The sequence below is a fragment of the Colossoma macropomum genome, unplaced genomic scaffold (genome assembly GCF_904425465.1).
Source record: "Colossoma macropomum unplaced genomic scaffold, Colossoma_macropomum, whole genome shotgun sequence".
Classification (NCBI taxonomy): Eukaryota; Metazoa; Chordata; class Actinopteri; order Characiformes; family Serrasalmidae; genus Colossoma; species Colossoma macropomum.
Window position 1 is genome coordinate 21,925,609 of NW_023494799.1, and position 27,150 is coordinate 21,952,758.

Here is a 27,150-nt window from a genome sequence, read left to right on the forward strand (position 1 = left end):
ATCCAAAACCACCAGTGTGTCTTCTGAGTTCTATATGGAATGTTGATGTTGGTGGTAGGCCTTCTTTTGGGACTATTCTTTTGGGAGCTCTTCTATTGGGACTATTTTGCCTCACAACACCCGTTCACCATGAATAAATTAAAAAATTACTACACTTTAGGCTAAAATCTTCTCAAAACTATTGCAAAACAATGTTTAAGTCCTCAGGCAGTGTATTCATAACCATTTCATGTAATAACATGTTAGCTTTTAGATGTGGACTTAACTGGTTTCTATCACCACCATTGTGGACAATTCTGACTCTGTAAGTTTCTCTAGAACAGAGCATTTCACATTAAACTACTCTGAATGACTCTGCTTATATCTTTAACCATTTAATTATACAGAAATTTGAAAAATCAGTGGATTTCCCATTTAAGATAATCTCTACTGACAGACGTAAAGCAAAAGAAGTGCCAACTCTCACATATGAATATTGTTGTAATTATTTGCCATTATTTGTTTCAGTATCTAGTCTTGCGCATGAGTGAAGGTAGTCATGATAACAGGGATAAAGCTTGAGGGTGGTGTCTGTAGTCTTTTCGTACTCAGGTCTAGGGTCAGGGAAAGGTGAGGTCAGGGCTCAGATCGTTGGCTCCTTGCAGAGGACAATCTCCAGCTCAGTGCGGAAAAGCTTCCCTCCGTCAGACAGCGCCATGATGCTCTGCTTCGAACTGGCCAGACTTTCTGAGTCAAAGTCCTGCTCACACAAACACACACAGCCGTCAACAAGTGTCATTCAGCGTATTAACATAGTGGCCATTTTGTTTATTATGTCACACACAGTGTAATTAGTCAGCTAGGTTAGAGAGCTAGTTATAGTTAAAGGGAAAATACACCAATTGTTCAAATTTCTTTGTGTTGTAGTCATGGCGACCCCTGGTTCCTATCACCACCACTGTAAAGAAATCTAAACCATTTCACACCAAACCACTCTGAATCTCTCTGTTTACGTCTCAATGATTGAATTACATATAAACTTGTAAATCTTGGTGGAATTCCCCTTTAAGTTTACTGACAGTACTAATTAATGCTCGGCTGTATCTCCTTGGATACCACAGAGAAAAAAAAATCCTAATTGAACAGTTTTCTACTTGATGTCTCAAGAATTTAACACTTCTGTTTTCAATCAAAACCTAAAAAAATATTACTACAATACTCACACAGTTTAAATACAAGCATGATTATTCTATTATTATTACATAAAAATAAACAGAAAAAAATCACATGTATGTTTAACATCCCAGAAATCACTGGGCCCTCTCTGAAAGCCTAGAAGGTTTTCGGGGTTCCACACTGCAGTAACCTTAACACTAGCTACATACTTAGAATGTCAAGCTTGTATGCAATGGAAGTACCATTTTGGTGCTATAAAGAACCCTTTTAAAAAAGGTTCTATATAGAACCATCTACAGCACATTCTATGGCCCAATCCCATTTTACCCCTCACCCCTACCACTTAGCCCTACCCCTCCATTTTGCGTGTTCACGTCTAGGGGTAGGGTGTCCCGATTGTTGTTGAGATAAATAAAATAAATAAATGAATAAAAAGAGGGTTAGGGTGAAGTGTTGGGGCTACATGTCCCTCCAAACGGAGGTTTTTCAGAAACACACAAACAGTGTTATGAGAAAAAAAGAAAAACCAGCAAGATGGCTGCACAAGAGACCAAAGAAACCCACAAATGTGAGACTTTTTCTGTTAAAAATTACAGTAACCACTGCATTATCTTAGTTTAATATTCTTTCAATGTATTTTGGTCCTTTTCTTTATTACAAACATAAAAAATCACTAGTAGTAGCTGATGTTTTGGTAGCTAGCTAGCTAAATTTCAAACAAGAAGCTGGCAAATAACTGACTTAAGCTTCATATCACTGAAGAATTAGGGGTGGGCAATAATAAATAATTGCACCTCTTTGAAGGCATATGATGCCCTAAATGTAACTAAAGCAAAGCAGTGAGGTTGCTGAGTTTTACCCTCCTCTGCTATCACTGCAGATTGGCAGGGTCGCCTACAGAACAGCGCTAGTAGTCTGTTAAAGAAGTAATGTTCTTTTTTCATCTGAGGGTCCCATTTCATAGGGAAGATTACAACCATTACCCCATGTAACTCAGTTCCAAGGGGCAAGGTGACACTCAAAAACAAGGCGTAGGGGTAAAAATAAGAAATGGGATTGGGCCAAAATCAATCTGAAGAATCATTTCACCATGCAAAGAATCACTTAACATACTCCTTGAGTGTTCATGGCTCTATCTGTAACCACTGTCTTTATTAAAGAACCCTTCAAGAACCATCTTTATTAAGAGTGTAGATTTATAACAAAAGATTATTTTTAGTAAATGATGATGCTTCAGTCACCATTTTGTGTTTTTGGTAGAGGTCCTTCAGCAGCGCGTCCAGCTCGTGTTCGTCAATGTAGCCATTCCCATCCTAACCGAAAACAACAGAGCTGTAAGTGTTTTTTCTGGAGCCAAATGAAGGCAGACAGTAATACAGAGCTGCTGATACTGAGGTCCTGTTCATATCGGTCATTAATATCAGTCTGAAGTGATCTGATCAGAAGTGTTTAGCTGTTTACATCTGGTTTTACTTTTTATAACAACCTTTATTGAGGAAAATCATTTCAATACAAAGACAAAATATATCAACATTTCTACAATTTACAGTATTATACAATTCAATTAATTACATTCAGAACAATGTGATATGCCTCTCCAGCGTCTCTGGATTTGGTGACTGGAGGACAGGACCCGCCCACATTTACTACATCACTCTCTGTGGTTATCAACACTCTTAAAAAGGGTGGTTCTTTGCATGGTGAACATGTTCTTCAGATTGAGGTAGAATGTGATATACATGGTTCTATATAGAACCTTTTTGTAAAAGGTTCTATAAGGCACCAAAAAGTGTTCTGCTACTGTTATGATGTCAAGCTTGTAACAATAAAAGAACCCTTTTTGATGCACCATTTTCTTTGCTAAAGACCCCTTGAAGAACCATCTTTTTAAGAGTGTAGTGCTTGTCTTTGTAAATGTGTAAGCTGAGACGGTGGTTCGAGTGATCAGATCACAGCGTGTCTCTGAAACACACTGAGCCCCGTTCACCCTTCCTCTCTCTCTCTCTCTCTCTCTCTCTCTCTCTCTCTACCTGTATTGAGAAGAACTCTACTGGTCAGTGTTTCTCACCTTGTCATAGTAAGTGAAGATGGCACTGAACTCATCGGAGGACAATTTGAATCTCTAATAAAGAAAAAAGAGATACCACATGTTCAATTATAGTGTTTATATAAGAGAAAGAGGGGGAGAGAGAGAAAGAGAGAGAGAGGGAGGGGAGGGGGGGGAGGGGGAGGGAGAAAGAGGGAGAGATTGAGAGTGAGACAGAGAGAAAGGAAGAGAGAGAAATGAGAGAAAAAAGAGAGAGAGAGAAACAGAGAGAGAGAAAGATAGCAAGAAAGAGAGAAAGTGACATACAGAGAGCTAGAGAAAGGAAGAGAAATGGAGAGCAGGAGAGAGAGAAAGAATTAGAGAGAGTGGAGAAGGAAAGGAAGATACAAAGAGACAGAGGGAAAGAGAGAGAGCAGGAAAGGGGCAGGAAGAGATAGAGAGAATGAGAGAGAGAAAAAAAAGGAGCGAGAAACAGAAGAAGAAAGAGCAAGAAAGAAAGAAAGAAAGAGACAGAGAGAGAGCGAGAGAAAGGAAGGGAGATGGGGAGAGAGAGGGAGTAAGTGAATGAGAAAGAGGAGAAAGAAAGAAAGACAGAAAGAGAAAGAGTGAGAGAGAGAGAGTAAATGCAAAAGAAAGAGTGAGAGAGAAGAAGAGAAGGAGAACAGATCATGTAAATAAAGTTTCCTCTATCAGGGGATTGAATATCATAACAGTCAGATAATCCTCCTAATCCACTGGATTACAGATGAATTGTACTCGACTGAAGCCGAGGTTCAGAAATGTATCTGTAATCATCATCACTGTCTCAGTAGATCAGACACGTCGCTCACAGATGTTCCTCTTCAGTGAGATAAACACACCGTACACACAGCACTGAAACTAATCTGAAACAGCAATACTGAGACTCTGTTTTGTGCCAGGAAGCATCATAAATAAAGAATCGACAGACTCTCTCAACCTTACAGATCAAACCTGCTTGTTTTACATCTCTGACATCACTGACTACAGTTTAAACTAATTTAATCTGAACCAGAACATTGGAAATGTGAACAGATTCTACAAGGTACAAGGTAGGTGTTTCTTATAAAATGGCCAGTGAGTGTATATACAAGTTAGGTGTTTCTAATAAAATGGCCAATGAGTGTAGCTACAAGGTAGGTGTTTCTGATAAAATGGCCAGTGAACAGATTACGTGAGGGTCCAGGTCCCTCAGGGTCTCTCCTTATGTTTTGTTTATTTATTCCTGACTTGTAGAAACAAGTGTAGAAACTGTGTGAAAAGTGCAGATTCCAAACTTTTAATCCAGACCACATTAGTGACTGTAAACAGAAGAGGATTTTATTATGATTTGAATTATTTAAAAGTTATTATTGTGTTTATATTGCCCTTTTGCAGAAAGAAAAGATGTCCGTTATGTTTCTGTCATCAAAACAAAGAAAAATGAAGCTTCAGTACGGAAGATAAACAGAATGCAAATGTAATCATGTTACTAACAATGTCATAAATTAAAATGAATAATGTAATTATTTCCAATTAATTGTGTAATGAAAATGGAACATATAGTAAAATAACAGCACTAACTAACCTCACTAACCTCTACTGTTAAAATATTATATTTATATATTATTTGTTCCTGCTGAATGAGAGAAAGAGAGAGAGAAAAGGAAAGAAAGAGAGAGACAGAGAGAAAGATGGCAAAGAAAGGAAAACAGAGCAAAAGAGAGTGAGAGAGAAAGAGAGATTAGAGGAGAGAGAATGAGAGATAGACAAAGAAAAAAGAGATGGAGAAGGAGAGAGTGATGTTTGATATTATTTGTCTTTCCAATAAAACACCTTGAACTGAAGTGAATTGAACAGAAGGCACGACAGAGAGAGCAATAGAGAGAGAAATGGAGAGAGAGAAATAGAGGGAGAAAAAAAGGGAAAGAAATAAAGTGTAGAAAAGGGTGAAGCTGCTGTTTCTGTGGCTCTGAGATTAATCTATAGAGATTACCATAACACACACACATAGACAGTAATCTGTATCAGTCCACTGCAGCTCTGTCCATCACCGCTGCATTGCTTTGTGCTGTATGTGGGTTTGTATTTTAGGATACTGTGTGTGTGTGTGTGTGTATATATATATATATATATATATATATATATATATATATATATATATATATATATGCATGTGTGAGTGTGTACCATGTTTTATGGGGGACCAAATCTGTTCATACACTCACACTGTGAGGACCAGAAATATTTAGAGATTACATTTTGAAATTAAGGTAAGGGTCAGGTTATGGTGAGGGTAGTAGTAGGTCTGGTTAGGGTTTGGGTAAGTCTACAGGAAATAAAGAGAAGTCTAGGTAAAGGCTCCACAATTCACAGAAACAAGGTGTGTGTGTGTGCTGCACGGCTCTGTGTGGTTTAATACTGATGTTTCTTTATAAAGTAATAAAAGATTATGAGAGATTACCTGAAACTTCAGCAGAAAGTTCTCCTGCACTGGAAGCAGCCTGAGGGCAGAGACAGAGACTTTTAATACACATACATACATACACACACTTCCACACACACACACACACACACACACACACACACACACACACATAGTGGTCTTGGTAGGATTTTTATCAACTGTGTACACTTTTTGGCCACTATATCAGAAACCCTGCTCCTGTAGCTCCATGTTGCCATCATTTTATGCACAGGGGTGCCCAAACATTTTATCCTGGGGGGTGTAATGTCTGCAGGCCGAGGACCAAAAAGAAGGTTGGTTTTAACTCAAACATTACATTTTGTAACTAAAATACTATATTTTAAAAGAAAAAAAGTTATTTATAGTGTAAAATATGCTTTTCCTCTTATTGGGTGAGCAAGCAAGATTACGGTAACTTTCCGGCTCTGCCAAATCAATCATCCTCACCGGTGCACTTTGGCCCAGAAGTCCGTCATTGATGGTCAGATTTTGACCACAGAGCCGCTCATGTTTGGATATTTTTGGGTGGTGGTCCACTTTCAACCCAGCAGTGTCAGTGTCACTGCTGTGCTGAGAGTGGACCACCACCCAAATAACATCTGGACAACAGCAGGCCTGTGGTTAGAAAATCACCAATGATGAATGGAGTAGATGGGGCTGACAAACTGCAATTTCTGATAAAATGGCCAATGAGTGAAAGTACAAGGTAGGTGTTTCTAAAAAAGAGGCCAGTGAGTGGAAGCACAAGGTAGGTGTTTCTAATAAAGTGGTCACCAGGTAAAAGCAGAATGTGTGTTTCTGATAAAAAGGCCAACGAGCATAGCTACAAGGTAGGTGTTTCTGATAAAACGGCCAGTGAGTGTAGCAAGAGGTAGTGAAGGTAATAAACTGGCCATTTGCGAAGTACACAGATTGTTACTCTTCGTGCTTTTTCAGCTCACCTGGCCATCTCAGATAGTCCGAGTTTTCCATCTCCATTCAGGTCAAACATCTTCAGCTGTGTAAACAACGCAACTCAGAATTACTTTATGAGGATCAAAATTCACAATAAAAGGAACAGGAAAAGAACAAAACCTGATGTTGTAGAGAAATTTGGCAGGTCCACAGGTGGAAAAACAAGACTGTCAAGGTGTCTTTGAATGCAGCACTAAAAGGAACCACTCTGCTGCATCTGTAGTGTACACACAGTCAATTATTATGGACAGTAATGTTCCTCTGCGAAGAAAAGTACAGAAAACCTGTTGACTTGATAAACCCTTATAACAGAAGCCAGTGGGCAGGTGATGAGGCCCTCTGACTGCCCATTGGTTTTTATAATAATCATGTTTTGAGTTGTTTAGCACAGGGAGAAAACTGTCCATGGTAACTGACTGTACACTACAGATGCAGCAGATACAGATTAGGCTGAAAAACTAGCCAAGATAATTAATTTTGGTTAAGGCTGTTGTTTAGTTTAGATGTATTTAATGAATAGTTCAATGAAACTATATAAAGACAATATCAAATGTGCTTTTGGTTTATTCTGTTTGGTGTGTACTTTAGTCACTCACTATAGTGTGTGTGTACTCATTCAGCTTCTTGTCGTCATAGCTTCTGTTCGCTTTTTCCAGCAGATCAGAGAGAAAACCCTGAAGAAAGATAACACAAGTCTTTATTCAAATGTATTCATTTATTACTTCTATAGTCAAAAGTTTGGAATCACTTGCAATGATGCAATCATGCTGGGTTTAAACAGAGCATCCCAAAAAAATGCAGAATAACCCAACATTTTAAGGACTTTAAGTATTTCAGCCTCTACAATGCATAATAAAATTAACAGTGTCAGGGAACCTGGAGAAAACCCTGTGCGTAAAGAGGAAGGCTGAAAACCACAACAGAATGGCTGTAACCTTCGACCCCTCGGACGGCACTGCATTACAAACCAGCATGTTTCTGTGATGGATATCACTGCATGGGCTCAGGAATACTTTGACAAAACATTATCAATAAGCACCATCTGTCTCTGTATCCACAAATGAACATTAAGACTGTACTATGCTCAGTGAAAGTCACACATCAAGAATGTCCAGAAACACAGTCGACTTCTCTGGGCTCGAGCTCATCTCTATTGGACTGATACAGAGTAGAAATGTGTATAGAGATCTGATGATACATTTCGGATTATTATTATTGTAAAGTTCAAAATCCAGTGTGTGTCATGGTATGGGGCTGTATTAGTGGATAACCTGCACATTTGTGAAAGCATCATCAACACTGAAAGGCAGCAGGGGTGCCCAATCCTGGGCCTGGAGATCTACCAGCCTGCAGAGTTTAGCTCCAACCCTGAGCTAACACACCGGGTCCAATTAATGAAGACCTTCAGGAACTTCTGAATACGAGAGCCAGGTGTGTGTTGGATCTGAACTCTCCAGGGTGGTAGATCTCAAGGTCCAGGACTGAGCACCCCTGCTGAAAGGGATATACACATTTTACCCTACAGATCCTACAGATGAGTGTGGGTGCTAGACTGGCAGTTAATACTCACATTGAAAATGTGTGGCACATTATGAAACACAAAATACAACAACAAAGTCTCTGTACAGTGGCGTGGCTGAAAACTTCAGTCTTCACGTGATTATTAAGTGTTGGTAAAAGGAAAGGTGATGTAATACAAAGGTAAACATGCTGCTGTCCCAATTGTTTTTGGAATTGGTTTGTAGAATAATCTTATACATTTAACTAAATGAAACTAAAAGTTTTGGAAACAGTGATTCTAAACTTTGGAACAGCAGTTTAAATAATATTAGTTTTGGTTTTACCTTCAGTTCGTTGGACTCGATGTATCCGCTGCGGTCAGTGTCGTATTTTCTCCATGCCTGTGAATTTAAACACTCATATTAGATTGAACATTTTTGGCAGTTGTCTATTTTGTTGTCTTTCCTGAGTGAAAAACTACCGTTTCTCTCGCTGAAAGCAGATTTATGGCTTAGCATATGGTGCTGTGCTTTCTGTTACTGTTTTTATATCTTCACTATGCTGGAAAAATAAAAGGACAATAAAAGACGAGGCTGAGTTCTGTCGCCTTCTTGCTTGATTTACAAAACCCAGCAGGCTGTTTGTGAACAAATGCTCTTTGCAAGGACGTCCTGGTAACCTGACCACGAGGAAACTGCATCTGTTAACTATATTTATGACAACATAACACTGAAAATCAGTAAACAACCCAGTTTTGGATCCTCAAATGTGCTGGTATTTAGTATATGCTATTCATTTAGTACTTCAAAAGATATCATCTATGCAACAATGCTCATACAAATGGCCATATTACTCTGCAATACACTGTAAATAACAGAGGATTATATGAATCCTGCACATATGTACATATTCACATATTTATGTCTGGCTAAAGGGAATACCACAGATTTTTTTTACAATTTTTGTCTGATTTGTTCATTAGGATGTAAACAAAGGCATCCATTTCATGATAGTTTAAAAAAGGCATTTTTAAAAAACCCATTCATGGTGGAGGCATACATGCCAATGGTCAAGAGGGGACAAAGGGGGGCCAAGTGGGGCACAGCCACACTGACACAATCGCCCTTTCTCCCCAGTGCCCCCCACCCCCCTGGGCTGTCAATGAATATTCTAAGTTTGATTATATAATTGAAATGTATAAAAAAAACTCAAAACTTTGAGTTAAAGTTGTATGCAAGCTATGTAAGCTAAAGTAAGCCTACCATTCCAGCACTCGCAACCTGAGGGCACATCTGAAAAATATGCACCCAAATGCATCCGATTCAGTTCCTCCTCAAATTCATGTTCGCCTTGATAAATCACAGCGAGCAATCACGCAGCACTGAAACGGTGGAAAAGGAAACAGGTGAAAAAGTCTGATGCCTCAATTTAATAATCAAATCTGCAGCAAAAAGAAAGATGTACACCTTTCTTGATTGTTTTTTTTTACTTTCCGCAGTATTGTTTGGTGCTGGTTTCTGCTCAGTCAATGCGGCTCCTGGGGACGTGAAGGGGAATGTGAATTTGAGCAGGAACTGAATCTGATGGGACACTCTTGTTGTATGAGTTTGCTCTCTTATGGATATAATGCATAAAAACAGACACTCAAATGTTTCAAACGTCTGTTTTTTTAAGAGGGATTAATCAAATGTCATTTTTGGCCAATGTTGACAGCTCTAATGCATGTCAGATAATTAGTAACATTAACTGTAAAATAAGAAACCAAAGTATATCAGTATGCAATTCCTTAACTCTTATATTGAGACAGCTTTCAACTAGTCTGTATATTACAACATAAGAGAATTCCCAAAATGTATAGCTTTTGGTTTTAATGTGCCTCACCCCAAGATTTTCAGTGGCCCCATCTGGCCACCACAGGTGTCATTGATACAAGCAGGGTGTACTGAGGCAAAGTAGTCTCCACAAAAAACTGGTTATTTCAGATTTTCCATTGTTTTCTCATCTTCGACATTCCAAATAAAAGCTCAGAAGACACATGTAGGTTCACTGGTGGTTTTGGATAGTAAAATGTCTATATTTGTGTTGTAGTCATGCCGACCCCTAGTTCCTATCACCACCTCTATAAAGAAATCTGAGAACCGCTTTACAACAAACCTCTCTGAATGACTTTACATCTCAAAGGCTTAATTAAGCAGGACTTTTGAAAAAATAGTGGAATTTCCCTTTGAAAGTCTTGCATCCTTTTCTTGTACATTACATGCAAAAATTACAGTGTAAGTCAGACTAATAGGAGACAGCAATCATTGCACCATGACGAATGCTCAAAATGACAATGACAATACAAACAGATGCTGAGCGACAAGAGCACTAGTGGTATTTACTCATGACTGTTAAATTTAATTGGCTCCTGCCACTGCCACAGAAAAAAACAGTCTACAAAACAAATAAACAAATAAACTACAAATAAACTGTGCCAAAGCTTTCAGCGATGAATTAGCCAGATTCTGCATGTTTTATCCTCTTCCTGTACGCTGTCCAGATGTTCAGCATAGAGAGCATATTTTGTTGCGTTGTATTATTTACAGAGTCACCATGTTTTACTCCTCTCACAGATACATGTACAGCTGCTCTGAAAGCTGCAGGCCATTAATAATGAACGATATTCTGCAAATAGAACTCTTACCCACATTTACAGACTTCCACAGCCCCAGTGATTATGACATATCCCCTTACCAAAATCACACAGTCATTATTTAAAAAAAAAAAAATTGTTAATCTGGGAATATATTGAAATATGCATATTAAAGGGGAAGTCCATCAATTTTAACACAAAATACTGTATAATTAAATGGTTAAGATGTAAACAGAGTTATTCAGAGTGGTTTGGTGTGAAATACTCCGTTCTAGAGAAACCTACCGAGTAGAATTGTTTACAGTGGTGGTGACAGGAACCAGACGTCCACTTCTCAAAGCTCCCTCACAGAAAATGATTACATGAAAGGTAATAAATACACTGCCTGATGACTGAGACACTGTTTTATGATGGTCTTGAGAAGGTTTTGGGCAAAAAGTACATGCAAGGTGTTGTGAGGCAAAATAGTCCTCACATAGCACTCAGACTTGTGTAGGTTCACTGTAAAGACATCTGAACCATTTCATCAAACCGTTCTGAATCACTCTGTTTACATCTAAAACACTGAATTATGCAGAAATTGAAAAAGTTGCCCTTTAAATAATCATAACGTGTTTTAATGTGTGTCCTACCGACATGAACTCCGCACTGGACCCCACAAACTGTCGGAAACACAGCAGGAAGTTCTCCTCTGTAGGCAGGATCTGAGCCAGCTGAGAAGGACAGAGAAAGAGAAAGAGAGAGAGAGAGAGAGAGAGAGAAAGGGAGAGGGAGAGAGGGAGAGAGAGACAGAGAGAGAGAGAGAGAGAGAGAGAGAGAGAGAGAGAGCGAGAGAGAGAGAGATTTAGTGAAAACTGATTTATACCAACCAAATATCAAAATTTAAATACTTTTAATGCTTCAGTTCTAACTGTAGTATGTTTTTATTAAACATATAGGTAAAAAATAACAGCAATAAACTGAACATGTGGGAAAACTGACATTTTTCTTTTCTTCCTTTCTTACATACAGTTGTGTGCGAAAGTTTGCACACCCTAAACTCCATGTACTGTTGATTTTCTGTAAGTGTAAATAAGTTAACACTTCTTCTACAGAGAACACACTGCACATTTTAATGTGTAATTACTGTTTATTTGCTGAATTTAACATTATTGGAGGAAAATTAAAACGTAAAATGTGGCTTGTGGAAAAGCACATTTTATATTTTAAGTTTTTTTTTAATATGTTAAAAAGAAATTGTGTGCTGAAATTTGCAGAAAAATGTCATATTGTCAAAATAGATCTATGTAGAGGATGTGTTAACACATTTTAACATAGAAAATCAACAAAACATAGAATTTGACCCAGAGTGCCAAACTTTTGCATACGAATATACATACATACACCTGTAAAATAACAGGTTATAAAAGAATAGACAATAGACAATGTCTGGAACATTGTTTAAGGTTTTAAGGAGGCTTATAAATACTGTATCTAATGTTAAACTGCAAAAAATGCAAATAGCTGTGAATGTAAGGATTTTCACTGTAGTTGCATCTACATTAACAGAAGCATGCTGGCTGGCGTTCGACATGCAACTTTGCACCTAAACTTATTATCATATTGTTATTGTTACAGGATATTATTCACTAAACACAAACACAAGCAGAAATACTATAAAACAGTCATGTTGTGCTGCGGAGTGCACCACAACCTCTTTCTCCAAGCCCACCAAAACCTCTCCATAGCTGCTGGAGTGTGTAAAGGGATTTCAGCACCTTGGACAGAAGCACTTGGAGCCCTTACAGCTCTCAGCTACAGTCCAGTTCACCCCAATCTCTGCCTACTCAACCCAGAACAGCACCTTCAGCCTTAAGCCTCCACACTGGATTAGGACCTGCAGGCCCCGAGTGCTGGACAGGGATGAGAGGCGCTGCGTTATCCGTTCCGTTTTTGGCAGAGAGCCCCCAGCACCGGACCACTGAAGAGACACTAAAACCTTCCCAGACCCCCCCAGTCCCGAACGTCCACAAAGCTCCGCAGCCATCTGTCCACTTAAACCGGCCACTTTCACAGCTTTTACTGAGACATACAAAGTTCTTCCTTTAGGCCAAGCTTGCCAGTGCTTGAGAAGATGGTCTAATAAACCTCTGAGGACGCCATTAGCATTCGAGCGAGGCCTGTGTGAAGCTGTTTTTCTCTACGGGACAATGAATACACTTTTGGAAAATCAATGCTGTTGTAAACCTGTAAAGACTGGCAACCTCACCAAAACAGCCCACACAAGCTTTGTCCAGTGTGATGGTTAAATGGCTTTAGCAGTTTTCTAATATAATAAACAAACAACAGTTTCTTATTAGGTTGAATGAATAACTGGCTCTAAATGTAGGTATTGTGATATGAACTGAGTCTGTTCTACAGTTTCTCATTAGGTTGAATGAATAACTGGCTTTAAATGTAGGTATTGTGATATAAACTGAGTCTGTTCTACAGTTTCTCATTAGGTTGAATGAATAACTGGCTTTAAATGTAGGTATTGTGATATAAACTGAGTCTGTTCTACAGTTTCTCATTAGGTTGAATGAATAACTGGCTCTAAATGTAGGTATTGTGATATAAACTGAGTCTGTCAACATTCCATCTAAAACTCAGAAGACACACGTACATTTACTGGTGGTTTTGGATAGTAAATAAAATGTCTATATTTGTGTTGTAGTCATGGTGACCCCTGGTTCCTATCACCACCACTTTAAAGAAATCTGAGAACTGCTTCACAACAAACCACTCAGAATGACTTTGTTGACATCTCAACTACTTAATTATGCTGACATTTTGTAAAATCGGTGGAATTTCCCTTTAATGTCTCTACAACCAGTCAACATGCTGCTTCTTTAGGTAAATTCGAGAATAAATCCAACCTCTTACATAACACAGGACATGCAGTCAGGTCAGACAGATGTGTGTATCTGCTTTAGGTTTACATTTTCTCTAAACCAGGTCACTGTGTGATGCTCTAGTTTATCCCCCTCCTCCCACTTCATGTAGCATAATGCAAAAAAAGCACAGAACAAAAACTTGCAATATAAATATATCACACTTAAAGAAGGTTAACGAACAGGTCAGGCGCATAAAAGCATCGGCCTTTAATTCCAAACTCTCGTGTAGGAGAGTCCATATGGATTGCAGCACAATCACATTAATAGTCCGTTTGTAATGTACAAATATAATCTGCACAAAATCTGTCACAAACCCGTCACATAGGGCTCTGACACTAATCCTCTGAATGTGACAGTATTTCCCTCCATTCCCTATTTTCATGAGTGGAAACATGAATGCAAACCAAGAAAAGGTGTCAAATGAAGTAAAGCAAAAGGCTTGTTTAAGAACAAAGTTGTCTCTCCTAGGACATCCCTGGGCACCCTGAGGGCAAATCAAACTGCAAGAACGGCTTGGAAGTAGACCAGTATTTGGTAATTCGGTATGTAACAATATTAAACATGCACAGTAACGTTATTGTGGACCCTTTGAAGTACAGTCACTGCATTTTGGTGAAACTGCTTTCACAAGCTCACAAGCTGATCACATGATACTGTTCCTCATCTGAGTGGAGATTGTGAACAATTACAAAGAAAGCAGCCACAGCACAGCAGAAGGGGGAGCAAATAGAAAACAAAAGGTGAAAACTCTTGGCACACCCAGCTTGGAGAAGAAAAAAAACACTCAATCTCAAAAACACACACATGTTCACAGTCACAAACTTCATGCAAATGAAGTCAAAGGCATGAAAACACACTGAACTTAACCGTACTTAATAAATTTTATTTAACAAGCAGTTATGGGCTAACAGGGTAATCGAATAATGTTCAGAGTTCGGATTTAAGTTGAAATATTCCCTGTTACAAGCTTTGTTTGTCCAAAGTCCATGTGTGGGCTTGAGCCGTGTAGTAGTGAAACCAGTGGGGGAAAAGCCCTGTCAGCTTGAAGCTAACGTCTCATATACATGCTATGAATCTATGGTTCATTCTCAAATCCAGTCCTGACTGCTAATAGTCCCCAGTGTGTGAAATACCCCTGGCATTCAGGGGGGTCCCACGTTGGCTGGCTACTCCAGCATTGGCTAACTGCTAACTTACTTGCCATAGTGGCACTGATGCTTCAGTAGTTCGTTAAGAAAACCAAAGACAGAAGCTGATTGTGGGGGAAGCAGCTAAACAATGAGCTTTCACTATGTTACCCATATTACATATTACCCATAGTTTCACTATGTCACTATTTTACCCAAAAGGACAACATCATGTAATAGATTAATTTTCAGGGACCCTTTTCAGGGGTTCAAGAGGTTAATTAGGGGGTTCCACACACACACACACACACACACACACATACACACACACACACACACACACATTATCTAAGCCGCTTATCCTCTTGGGTCAGAAGGCAGGAAACTCATTGGACAGTTTGCCAGTCCATCACAGATATTGCATACATATACTGCTATTTAAAAAAGAAATTCATATCTTTTTGGCATTAAAAAAATGTTTTTAATGCAACATTTTTAATTAAACAGCTGAATTAGTGCTGAGCAGTATTGATAATCATTATCTCTTCAGTTTCCAAATATATCACAGTATCAAGTGATGTTTATATTAATGAACACATTCTTCTTGAATGCTGCTACTCTGTGCAAAAGGAATGTCTATAAACCTGACAGAGCTTGTATTTATTACTAAAGAGAAGGAAAATGTATTTACAGAAAGCTTACAGAAAATGTAGTTTTTGTTATTTAATGTACTTTCAGTGCATACAGTGCATATATCCACTTCAACCTTATACATATGAAAGTGATAGGGAAAAAAGTCAACATCAATATGCTTAGAACAGAGTAAAGGTAAAAGAGGAAGAGGATGACCAGCAACACGATGGATGGAAAAAGTCGGAGGAATCATTTACCTGCCATGCAGAAGCCTGGAGACCCAAACAGAAGACAGAACATTCTGGGGGAAAACTGTCCATATGTCACTACGAGACAGACCCGATTAAATGGTGCTTAATAATAACAATACTTTTCAAAGCATGTTTTTTGAGCTTTCCCTATGAAGATTTTTCAGTGCTTTACAATATTTTCAGGCTCTGAATGAGTATTAAACACTGCCATAGTGCTCAGACCCACTGCTACCTTCCTAAAAACTCCAGTGAGGCTCTTTAAATTTATCTCTATGTCCAAGACAAGCTTCGTCTAGAGAGGGACCAATACGATAAAAACAAAACTGGCTTATCTCAGGTTTCAGCTTTAAGAGTTGGAGCTTATGCTCAGTACTTTAGGTCATAGTTTATCGCTTTATAAAGTGTTTGAGAAAGAGTCAGAATAAGCTGCCTTTCCACAGCTAGCTTTGAAGATAAGATCTTTCTGACTGGAACACTTGAGCTCAATCTCAGGATTAAAGAGGAGAGTTTTAAAGTGTGTGCTGGAAGCAAAATGAACACCTGAGTTTACGTTCAACTCCTCAGTCTGAGGAACATAAAGCCAGTTTACCCTTCCATTAATGACTTAACGACTGATGATTAGAGCATTGTGATTTCTGTAACCCGTAGAAGTCCGGAGTTTTTTCCTAAACATTCAACATTTATGATTATTAATTTATATGTGTGGGGGGACATAGTAGTTGTACATGGGGTGATTCATCCATCCATCATCTAAACCGCTTATCCTTCTGGGTCACGGTGGGGTGCTGGAGCCTATCCCAGCTGTCATTGGGCGGAAGGCAGGATACACCCTGGACAGGTCTACATGGGGTGATTTTTGTCTTTTTTCAATCCCCTTTAAAATACCAGGCTTATTACATACTAAGGCTTATTATTCAATAACTACTGAGACTTCAACATAAACTGGCTGAGCTACTCTTTTGGGCCCAGTGGTGGGCCCTGGCCATTTAAGGGGTTAACAAGTGGATGGCATACCACTGCAGCCCCCTCAAACTGAGCCCTAGTTTCAGTACTAATTTGTTCCATTTATTCGTTACATGTTTTCAAGTACAAAAAGATTAGGGCAGAATGTCACAAGCAACTAAAAAACAGTACACAGACAAGATATTTAAAGTTTTACCTTAGCAACTTCATGTTCCATAAATACACGTTCATTTTGAAATTGATGCCTGTAACATATTCACAAAAAGTTGGAACTGCAGAAATTTAAGAGGAGGAACGTTGTGAAAATGTTCAAAAACATCTTGCAATTATGCTTGGGTTTAAAAGGATCATCCAGGAAAGGGTGAGTCCTTTATGAGCAAGGAAGGGTCGAGGCTCACCACTGTGCCAAAAATGCATCAGCAAATAGTTCAACAGTTTAAGTACAATGTTCATCAATGACAGATTGCAAGATTTTAGGTATTTCACCTCTACAGCGCATATCATTATCAAAAGATCCAGGGAATTCAGAGAAATCTCTGTAAAAGCCGAAAAATACAAGTGAATGAACTTTGACCCCTTTAGATGACACCACATTAAAACCAGCATGGAGATCACCACATGGGCTCATGAATACTTTGGTAATCTGTCATCAATAAACACAGTTCTTCTCTGAAGTTGAGGTCATATATCTACAATATTCAGAAATGTCGCCAACTTCTCTGGGCTTGAGCTCGTCTGAAATAGACTGGTACTGAGTGGAAACGTGTATTGTGGTCTGACGAGTCCACCTTTCTAGTTGTTTATGGGAATAATGGATGTAGTGTTCTCCCAGCCAGAGAAGTAAACAAACTTCTAGAAATTCAAAATCCAGCTTCTGTCAGGGGGCATGGGGGGTTTTGGTTGGCAGCTTGCACATCTTATATACATACACATTTTGAAGCAACATATGCAGCCTTCCAGACAATGTCTTTTTCAGAAATGTCCAAGGTGCAAAATGCAGGGGGTTCTGGGGCATCCAGGACCCCCTAATTAACCACATGGACCCCCTGAATGTCTCAAAATCAAAATTCTGGGGCGACCCTGAAAATAAACTTATTATGACAGACACTCAATTCAGCTCATTGTTTAGCTGCTTCGCCCACAATCAGCTTTTGTCTTTGTTAGTCTTAACTAACTAGACATGCAGCACTGTTCTGCCTCAGGGTGGCAATGGAACAAACTGGTCTACCCAGTTGGTCCCTCATACCCTAGCAACTGTAACTGTATTTCTGGGATATCTCTGCAAAAATTTACAATGTGCCGCAGCATATTTAATTAAATCTAAATACTTTGGAAAGAGTGAAAACAGTGAATTGTTTATTTTTTCTCAAACTGAAGATAGCAGAGAAGTGGAAGATCTAAGATACTGTCTAGAAAGACTGCATTATCAAGGTCCAGAAGAGCTTTTCCAAAAGAAGAAAATTAAAACAAACATCTTGCTGCTACTAAAGCATCAGCGCTACTACAGTGAGTGAATTAGCAGCCAGCCAATGCTGGAGTAGCCAGCCAACATAGGACCCCTGAATACCAGGGAGTATTTTGTACACTGGGCATGTCCATGCTTATTTCAACATGTTAGCGGCAAACCACATCCTGCACATTTTACAACAGCATGGCTGCGTAAGGGCAGGTGCTAGCTCATCAAAACCTCTCATCAAAAACGTATGGCACACTGTAAGGCACAAAAATAAAAGCAAAGGACCCATATGGTTCCGCAGCACAAGAATAGCGAAGTATTCTGCTTTTAAAAGTGGATCAGCTTGTCTCTTCAACACTAAAACGAAATTAAGTGCTGATAAAAGGAAAGCTGGTGTAACTCAATGGTAAACATGCACCTTTCTCAACTTCTTTGGAACTCGCTGAAGGCATCAAATCTAGCATTAATGTATAGTTACAAAAAAACATGTGTTTCAATATAATGCAGGTCAAATATAATTTACTAATCACTGCTTTCTTTTTTATTAGCATAAAATATCACATACTGCCTAAACTTTTGGGAACTGAGGTTTAAACAATTTTGATAGGTTTATTTTAGACCAAAAGGATCCAAAAAGAAAACAGAGTAATACCAATTTCAGTTCCCCTGCTGATAGTTTCTGGATGCAGTGAGTTGTATAAATTACTCAGGATGGAGGACGGGTTTAAGATAATCCACACACCTCTAGCCTGCACTAAGGAAGCTTTCACCAGCTGGACGATGCTCTAGACCTTGTCTGAATTCTCTTTGCACCCATTCAGCTGATGGACAGAACTAGTGGAGGGGAAAGGACACACATACAAGCAGCTGTAGGACAGAGAACGAACACTGCTGACGGGCCGGTTAGAAACGTTCAGGAAGGAAAATAAACATGAGGAAGATGGAGAAAAGGAGGATGAGTGATTAATGTGTATGATCTCTTTCTCTGGATTAGCGAGGTTTTGTTTTCCAGCATCAATAATCTCGTCCATCTACTCTCTCTCCATCATCCTGATGGATGTAACTCTGCACCCTTTATTCCATCTCCCCTCTTTTAACCCCTCCCTCTCTCATTCCTTCATCATATCCACCTCCTCCACAGTCATAATCCTCTTCCAGCTCTCCATTTCTCTCTCTGCTGTTCTCTCAGGGTTCCTCTGCACTATGGTTGGGTGGTGTAACAGTAATAAGGTATACTGCAATACTTCAAAATGAAGAAGGTATTTCAAACTTATGAATTTTTATTCTACATCTGAATGGCTTAATAAACAAATTCCACCCATGTATACCTTAGAGGGATCAATGATTTGTTTTCTGACGCCAGTCACTCTTCTCTGCGCTCTCAGATATCCTCTAAGTGGGGGTCATTTTAGCATCATTTAGCTGTAACCAAGCCTGTGCTGTGTGGGGCGTTTGTCCTGCTAACTAAGGTAACATTAGCTTAGCCAAGACCCTGCAGTCCCAGACACAATAGAACAGGCTTGATTTTGGTTTTCTGTCACTCCAACACCAGTCACTCCACTTTACTCTCTCAGACATTAGATTTTACCATGTACACTTCAGCAGAGCAGCAGTTAGAATCAAACCCGTATTGTGGTGTGTGGGGCTGTTTGGGTCTGTAGCCAGCTCGCTAAACTAACGTGAAGTTAGTCAATCAGGCTACAGATCCAAACACCACAGAACAGGTTTAATTTCTCCTTTCTGTCACTTCAGCACTAGCCACTTGACTTCACTCCCTCAGATCTGAATCATTATTATCTAAACTTGTGTAAGTGCTTTAGCTAGCCAGAACAAAACATGTTCTGTGGTGAGCAGAGCTGTTATCACACTAGCTGAACTAATGCTCCTCTCTTCTAGTTAGCAGCGACGTTAACATGTAGCAATAGATTGGGTTTGCGTTCACTTATCTGGTGACCACGTAAGTGAACTAAACTTTTTGTGTTTTTTTTTATTATTATTTTAAAATAACGCAGGACAAGCCAGAAGAAGTAACATAAACGCTTTTATATCACTTAGTATTTTTACTCGCCCCTACACTAATACTGTATACCGTGGTAATATTTGGAGTTTGAAGGATACCAGCCAACACTACCGTGCACTAGGGGTGGGGGGAAAAATTGCGTCTTAGATGCATTGCAATGCAGACAATGGACGATTCTGAATCGATTCACAAATGTCAAAAATCGATTTTCTAAATTTTAATTCATAACATAACGTTGACGGAACGCAAAAGGCGGAACTGTGCAAAGTGCGAAAGTGCAGCGCCCGGACAGTCTGTGGTGTGCACACTATATTAAAAGCTAGTGCAGGGGTCGCAACCCAAATGCTAATACGGTCATTCCACCTTGGGAGCCACAACATTTTGAATCCAGTTCACCATATTGGCTGTACATGAGTCTCAGCACATGCTAACTAGTACACTAGTACAGGCTAAAAATATAATACAAACAAAAACGTAGACTTACTTTGCTCTGCTTTAAGCTTTAGCTCAGCTGTAGCAGCATTTCTTGTATTACCAGCTGGAAACTTTTCTGCAAAAGTGGAACAGTTTCTTGAAAAATGTCTCTTAATGTTCTACTTATTACGAGGCTGAAGTCACTTCTCATTCACCAGCTTTTCGTTCGAATTTTCCCGTTCCACCTTAAATGGTGCCTGAGGTGCCAGAATGTAACTGCTGCACCATTTAAGGTGGAACGGGTAAATTCAAACAAGAAGCTGGTGAATGAGAAGAAGTTTCTCGTTGCAGATTAAACATATCGGGAAACTAGCTGGAGTGATTATAAACGTCTATTCGTCTCCAAATTATTGATGTTCATCTCAAATCTTTCTCTTTGCCTTTGTACTAGCTGGGTGAACTAGCGGTTGTAGGCTACATTAACTCCAGCGTTTAAGATCATCTATTGTTAAAACTGTTTGAACGATCAGCAGAGCTTTATTTTACTGCAAAGGAGGATTATTTTATTATTACCTACAAATCTAATTCTGATGTGGAGCCGCAAACGGCCAGTAAAAGAGCTGCAGGTTGCCGACCCTTGAGCTAGCGTATGGAAGCACTTTGGCTTCTATGGAGCTGAAGGGGAAAACCATATTACGTTTCCACCCATTTTCCGTCCGGCAACTTTTATTGCCAAGGATTTGCATCCACTCTCATTCACGTTGAGAATCAGGGCTTTCGCGCTATGTCGCACACTTTGGAGCCGAGATACAGCGACCCGTCTCGAAAATATTTCACTGACACCCCGTATCACTGAAGAAAAGGGGTAGAATAACTGTAATCTGCTGAGCGGACACCCACTGCCACAGAATTTATTTCCCTGTAACTGAGCATTTTATCGCAGATGAGTGGCAGCCTGCATCTCATGTGCTCCAAACAAGAGCAGTGAATTAGAGCCTTCCAGTTGACTTGCCACATCACTTCCATTTGGTTTATTAATAAAAGATATTTGTAAATTCATTATGGACTATTATAAATACTTTGCTTTAAAAGTACCAAGTCATCACACGGTGAGAAAAAAATAAATCATAATCAAAATCATCATCAAAAAAAGATGCATCAAGGTGCATCGATAATGGTTTTATAATCGCATCGCAGCCCTCTGAATCGTAATCGACTCGTGAGGTGCTTAGAGACTCCCACCCCTACCGTGCACTCTTTAAAATAAAGGTGCAAAAACACCTAACAAATCTTTCCATGGATGGTAACTAAAATGGATGGTAATTAAACATTATAAATCTTGTCAGTATTTCTTATTATGAGACTGTTTGGAGATTATTATAAGATAATTCTATTCTACCTCTTGGTGGACATTTTAGTAAAATTATATGATCATTTTTATTCATTAAAGCATTATTTCTTGAAACATGCAAAAAGCCTTGCAAATTGAACATCATTTTACTAGATAAAATGACTTAAAATGAGTAAAAATGTCTTGAAATTGGTAATGATCTTATAATAATCTTATAATGAGAAATATTAGATATATTTACTGGACATAGGATGATTTCACTCGAAGATATCACTCCCTTGCAGTTTAAAAATTACCATGTAATAAGGTTCAATACCAGTTGAAGATTTTTTCTAGAACTCTCTGTCCAAGCCAAGAACCTTTACTTTAAAGAGTTGTGTCTCTTCAAGGTTCTACACCATCATTACAGTCAAAAAGGATCTTTCAGATTTATTTACCTCTAACATCTCAATTTTCCCGTCAGAATTCTCGTCAAATTTCTGCATGAACTCCTCCATCCTCCCTTTGAATGAAAAGTTCACAGGGTCCTGAAATAAATGATAGATATAATAACACTTATGCATTAATACTTTAAAAGTAGACTCAGGTTACTGTCTAACAGGTTCTATTTACTCAGTTATATGTATGTGGATTCTTCCTGCACGCCCCCTAGTGGTCATTCCTCAATTGACTCAATTGATCTCAATTACTTGATGTTATTAATTAATATACTCAAAGAAAATAACTTTCCCCATGTAAACTGGCATTAGATGAACTAGGACTGTTGTCTATGTGTTTAAAATGTTATTGAGATGCTAGCGAGCAATGAGTGGGGAAAGAGGAGGGGTGAGACCCCCCTGCTGTGAAAACAATTCCCACCTCTCCACAAAGACGGCCGTTCTGAGATAAAACAATCACAACCAATTTAATTTAATAAACCAATCACAATTTAATTTACAATTTTGTTAAGGAAAAATATCACACTAGGTCTTCTGGAAGTTCTAGATAACTGACTGTGAATGTAAGTCATAGTTTAAGCAGGTTTGGGTTAGTTGTTAGGAATAGAAAACAGTGGCAGCAGCTCTATGTCTCTACTGACTGTGCAACAATAGACCATAAAGGCCATGAAAAACTAGTTAAACAGTGGACTCACTGTGCTTATTCCTTTCCATGTTGTCTCGAGCTCCTCAAGAAAGTTCTCTAGCTCTTGACCCTCGATGTAGCCATTACCTAGAAAAGAGAAGATGCAAAACGTTTAGTTTACGTCACCTGATACCAGAGGTGGGAACAGGTCACTAAGTTGCAAGTAACAAGTAAGTTTTCACACTCAAGTCTCGAGACAAGTCCCAAGTCAAGATATTCAAGTCTTGATTCAAGTCCCGAGTAAGTACATGCGAGTCTCAAGTCAAGTCCTAAGTCAATAGTTCTAATCTTTGAGTCCTAAACAAGTCAGTCTGCATTCATCAGCTAATTTAAGGCCACAACACTGAATAATGGTAACAGTACTGTAACCTTTAATGACAGCATGTTAGCAGTGTATAGACCACTGTAGAGGTGTCGTCATTTTGTAGTCAGCGCCATGCTCCTACTGCCCATATTAGGAACTATGCGTCCAAGCCCCATTTCTCTATGGCCAGAATGAACAGGGTTTTCGAAAAATCGCTTCTATCACACCCTGTGTTAAGTAAAAATGTTCAGAGCCCAATATGTTTTATACCACTGGATCCTCTGAATTACAAGGTCCAGAGGTAAACAATCATGACTGCCAACGAACACCAGTCACTCCTTGAAGGTACAGTTTCATCTTCGTTAGCATCACAGGAGCCATCATGAAGCTTCACTGACTAACAGCTGGGCGCATCACCCAGAATGTGTTCGAGCTCGCTGTTAAAAAGGCGCAGTCACTTCTTTGGTTCGTATCCTCGGATTCTTTAAAATTTGCTTTCAGCCTCGTGTGTGTGTATATATATATATGTAAAAAGATGACTCTTCAAGTGTTCTTTAATAAAGGCAATAATTCTATTTAGAACCATGAGTTCTATATAGAACCATTTGGTCTTCAAATGGATGGAGAATGTGTTGTATATGGCACTATATAAAACCCATTTGAAAATGGTTCTATATAGCACCAAAAAGGGTTCTTCTATTGTAACAAGCTTGACATCATAATATTAGCAGAACCCTTTTTGGTGATTTCAAATGAAAGCATTCAAGCATGCAAATGGGTCTATATAGAACTCATGGTTCCAAAAAGAACCATTGCCTGTACTAAACAACACTTGAAGAATCACCTTTTTAAGAGCGTACAGGATGGAGCCTGGGTGTCAAGACTGGGTGTGGTCAGGGTGGGGATTCCATGACAACCGGGCTAAAATCATCATCATCGGCAGCAGCAGAAAGTTTCGAGCATAATTTCATGCCTTCAGTCTCTTGCTTTGCTTTGCTTGTCTATTTCCTTTCAAACAGACGTGGAGAAGCCAGCAGATAAGAACATCATTACTATTCTGGCAAGCCAGCTATGCAAGAGCACATCTGTGGACGAAGCATGGACAGGACAGGTCTGCGCTCTGAGCTAAGTGTGCACAACAGCCACTTTAACCCTTTGAGTTCTGACTTTAAGGAATAGGGAGTACAGCATAGGGAGCAGAGTGAGCACAAGCATGATGACTTCTGAACGTAACGCATTACTCTAAATCCCTCAGTCCCCAATCCCCCCAATCCCCCCAACTCCGCAGAGCTTATGGAAAAGCGAATGCATGCATTCATGTGTTCACTGCTTATGACCTAGTTTTCATTCCCGGGGCTGTGCGGAGATTATCTTACATGAAATATGAATATATATATTTTTTGAAATGTTCATTTTTCCTGTTCCTAACTCTACCTGTGCTCAGGTACGACTGCACGGATGAAGACGCAAAGCAGTGCACACAGCTGCACTGAATATCTGCTGTTGTGTCATTTGTGTCTCTTGTGATCAGCTTTCTGTGTAGATTTCACTGAAAGTGACACCAACACAAAGTCAGATTGTGATGACCTGAAATACATTGGAGAAGCTGAGCTGGTAAAAAAGGAGAAAGGGAGGAGAATGTAAGTCCATGGAACCAGACATTTTTTGAAGTAACAGGCATTTTCAAATTATGTCAAAAACTGAAAAAAAAAACATTTGAATGGAAGTTAATGCAACAAGAGCTATTTCATTTATTTTGGATCATTTCCATTGATCCATTTTATATACATTGTAATGGGTAACAGCCTTTTTTTAAATTAGGTAAAAAACAATGACAAAAATGATACAAGGTTTTGTTCTGATAGTGGTGATATGTAAGCATCTATATATGGTAAGAATTTCTGAAGCCTAAACATGTTTTCTCTGGCTTTCTTACAAAGTCAGTCCATAAAATGTACAAAAACAAGCACACAAACAAGCCCAGTGCCTCATCCACAGCCTCTGAATGAGCAGCTGAAAGTGGATCTGAACTCCTTCACTCAGAAAATTGATGATTATTACTGTTTTTTTGCTGTTGTTAATTAATTAACAACAATAAAATCCTTAACGTTCATTTAACTTTTTGGGGTTTTTTTTTCTCAAGTGGTCAGTAACTATTTCTGGCTCGGTCTGTCTCACATAAAAATATCTGAAACGAGAAAATTTTTTATCCTCCACTTTAACTTCAGTCCCAGATCTTCAGTGTTCAGCTGAGTTTCTGCACCAGACCAGACTGGAGCAACCGAACAAACTCAAGCAGAATACATCACTTTACTCTCTGTGTTTGATATCAGAGGTTAGATGCTGATGTTGATGCTGATGTTGGTCAGAGCGTAACTCACCGTCGCTGTCGAAGTGTCTCCACACGTCCATGAACTGTGTGGCGGTGAGCTCTGCCAGATGCAGGTGCGGCGCAGACTGAGCCATCTCTGTCTCTCTGCTCTTCCCTCACACTGTAACACTCCTCAGTCCTTCAAACACTCTCACAACACTCTCACTATCAGCTCTGTGTTATTAACAAACCCCCCAGCATCTCCCTCCTCCTCCACTCACTCCACCCCCTCTCTCTCTCTCTCTTTCAGTGTGCCTGCAGTTCCACCACTGGCTGGCAGTGGGCGAACACAACTCTGTCTGACTGAGAGAGAGAGAGACTTTGAGTTTTAAGACGCCTTTAAACTTGTCTGCTTTAAATTCTCCACACCCTCCCAATGCTACACAAATATTTGCAAAATACCAACAGAATAGGCCTCAAATACTCCCTAAAACAACCGAAATACCCCCTAAACATCCAAAATACAGCCTAAATACACCTAAATATCCACAAAATGCCTGTAAGTACTCCTACTTACCAACAGAATGCCCCTGAATGTCCTTCAAATACCCTAAAACAGCCCCAATACCCCAAACACCCCCTGCATACTCCATTCCAAAATACTGTGATGTCAACAGAGAGTAAGACACAGGGGTAGCCATGCTTCTGCTGCAAGAAATGCTCTTTACTGGACACCGGCAGAAAAGGCACATAACAACACATAAACTAATGGGTGAGGTCACCACCAGCTACAGGCTTCACCCTGACAGTGACCCCCCTCTGTAAACACACACAAACACACAAACACACACACGACAGTAAACCTACAGCCCAACACAGAAATCCCTCTAAATATTTATTAATACCACCAAGTACACCGAGTATACCATAATACCCCTTAAATAGTCCAAAACACGCTCAGTTTACCCAAACGTATACAGTAAAATACCCAAGTGCCCTCAAAAACCACTAAACACTCCAGAACACCAGCAAATACCACAAAATACTCCAAAATACCACCATACATCCCACAAATACTCAAAAATACCCCCAAATATCCCTCAGAATACACCATATTTACCCAAAAGTATACAGCAAAATACCCCTAATACCCTCAAAGACCCACTAAACACTCCAAAACACCAGCAAATGCCACTAAATACTCCAAAGCACCAGCAAATACCACTAAACACTCCAAAATACCTCGTAACACCCCACAAACACTCCTCAAAAATACCCCCTAATACCCCTCAAAATACCCCAAATACCCCAGAAAACACCCTGCACTGACCCACACCCTGCACACACAAAGAATAAATTATCACAGTTTCTACAGTGATAAAGATCACAGACACTCTGCTGTTCATCAACACCTGAACTCACTGCATCAACAAACATCATGTTCTGCAACGTCTCCAAATCACTGAACAACATGAAAGCAAATCTTTGCTCAAAGGCAGCAGAGAATAAACACATGATCACTGTGTCTGGG

The 27,150-nt window shown here is 39.3% G+C and overlaps 1 protein-coding gene across 1 annotated transcript; it reads right to left on the bottom strand.

The window, feature by feature from the left end:
* Window positions 1-622: 622 nt before the first annotated feature.
* LOC118818941 (calretinin-like) lies at window positions 623-26,930 on the bottom strand. Its single transcript, XM_036586507.1, has 11 exons — window positions 25,690-26,930; window positions 23,015-23,091; window positions 22,320-22,409; window positions 11,385-11,465; window positions 8,465-8,521; window positions 7,217-7,294; window positions 6,608-6,663; window positions 5,664-5,703; window positions 3,224-3,277; window positions 2,397-2,468; window positions 623-739 (listed from the first exon to the last, which is right to left on the bottom strand). The coding sequence occupies exons 1-11, from the start codon at window positions 25,772-25,774 to the stop codon at window positions 623-625; spliced, it is 807 nt and encodes a 268-aa protein (XP_036442400.1). The 5' UTR covers window positions 25,775-26,930.
* Between the last annotated feature and the right edge of the window lie 220 nt (window positions 26,931-27,150).

Coding starts and splice junctions, on each gene's coding strand:
- LOC118818941 (XM_036586507.1), bottom strand. CDS start 25,774: ATGGCTCAGTCTGCGCCGCACCTGCATCTGGCAGAGCTCACCGCCACA. Junction 6,664..7,216: donor ATGAGTACACACACACTATA/GTGAGTGACTAA, acceptor TTGTTTACACAG/CTGAAGATGTTTGACCTGAA. Junction 740..2,396: donor TCTACCAAAAACACAAAATG/GTGACTGAAGCA, acceptor TTGTGTGAGCAG/GACTTTGACTCAGAAAGTCT.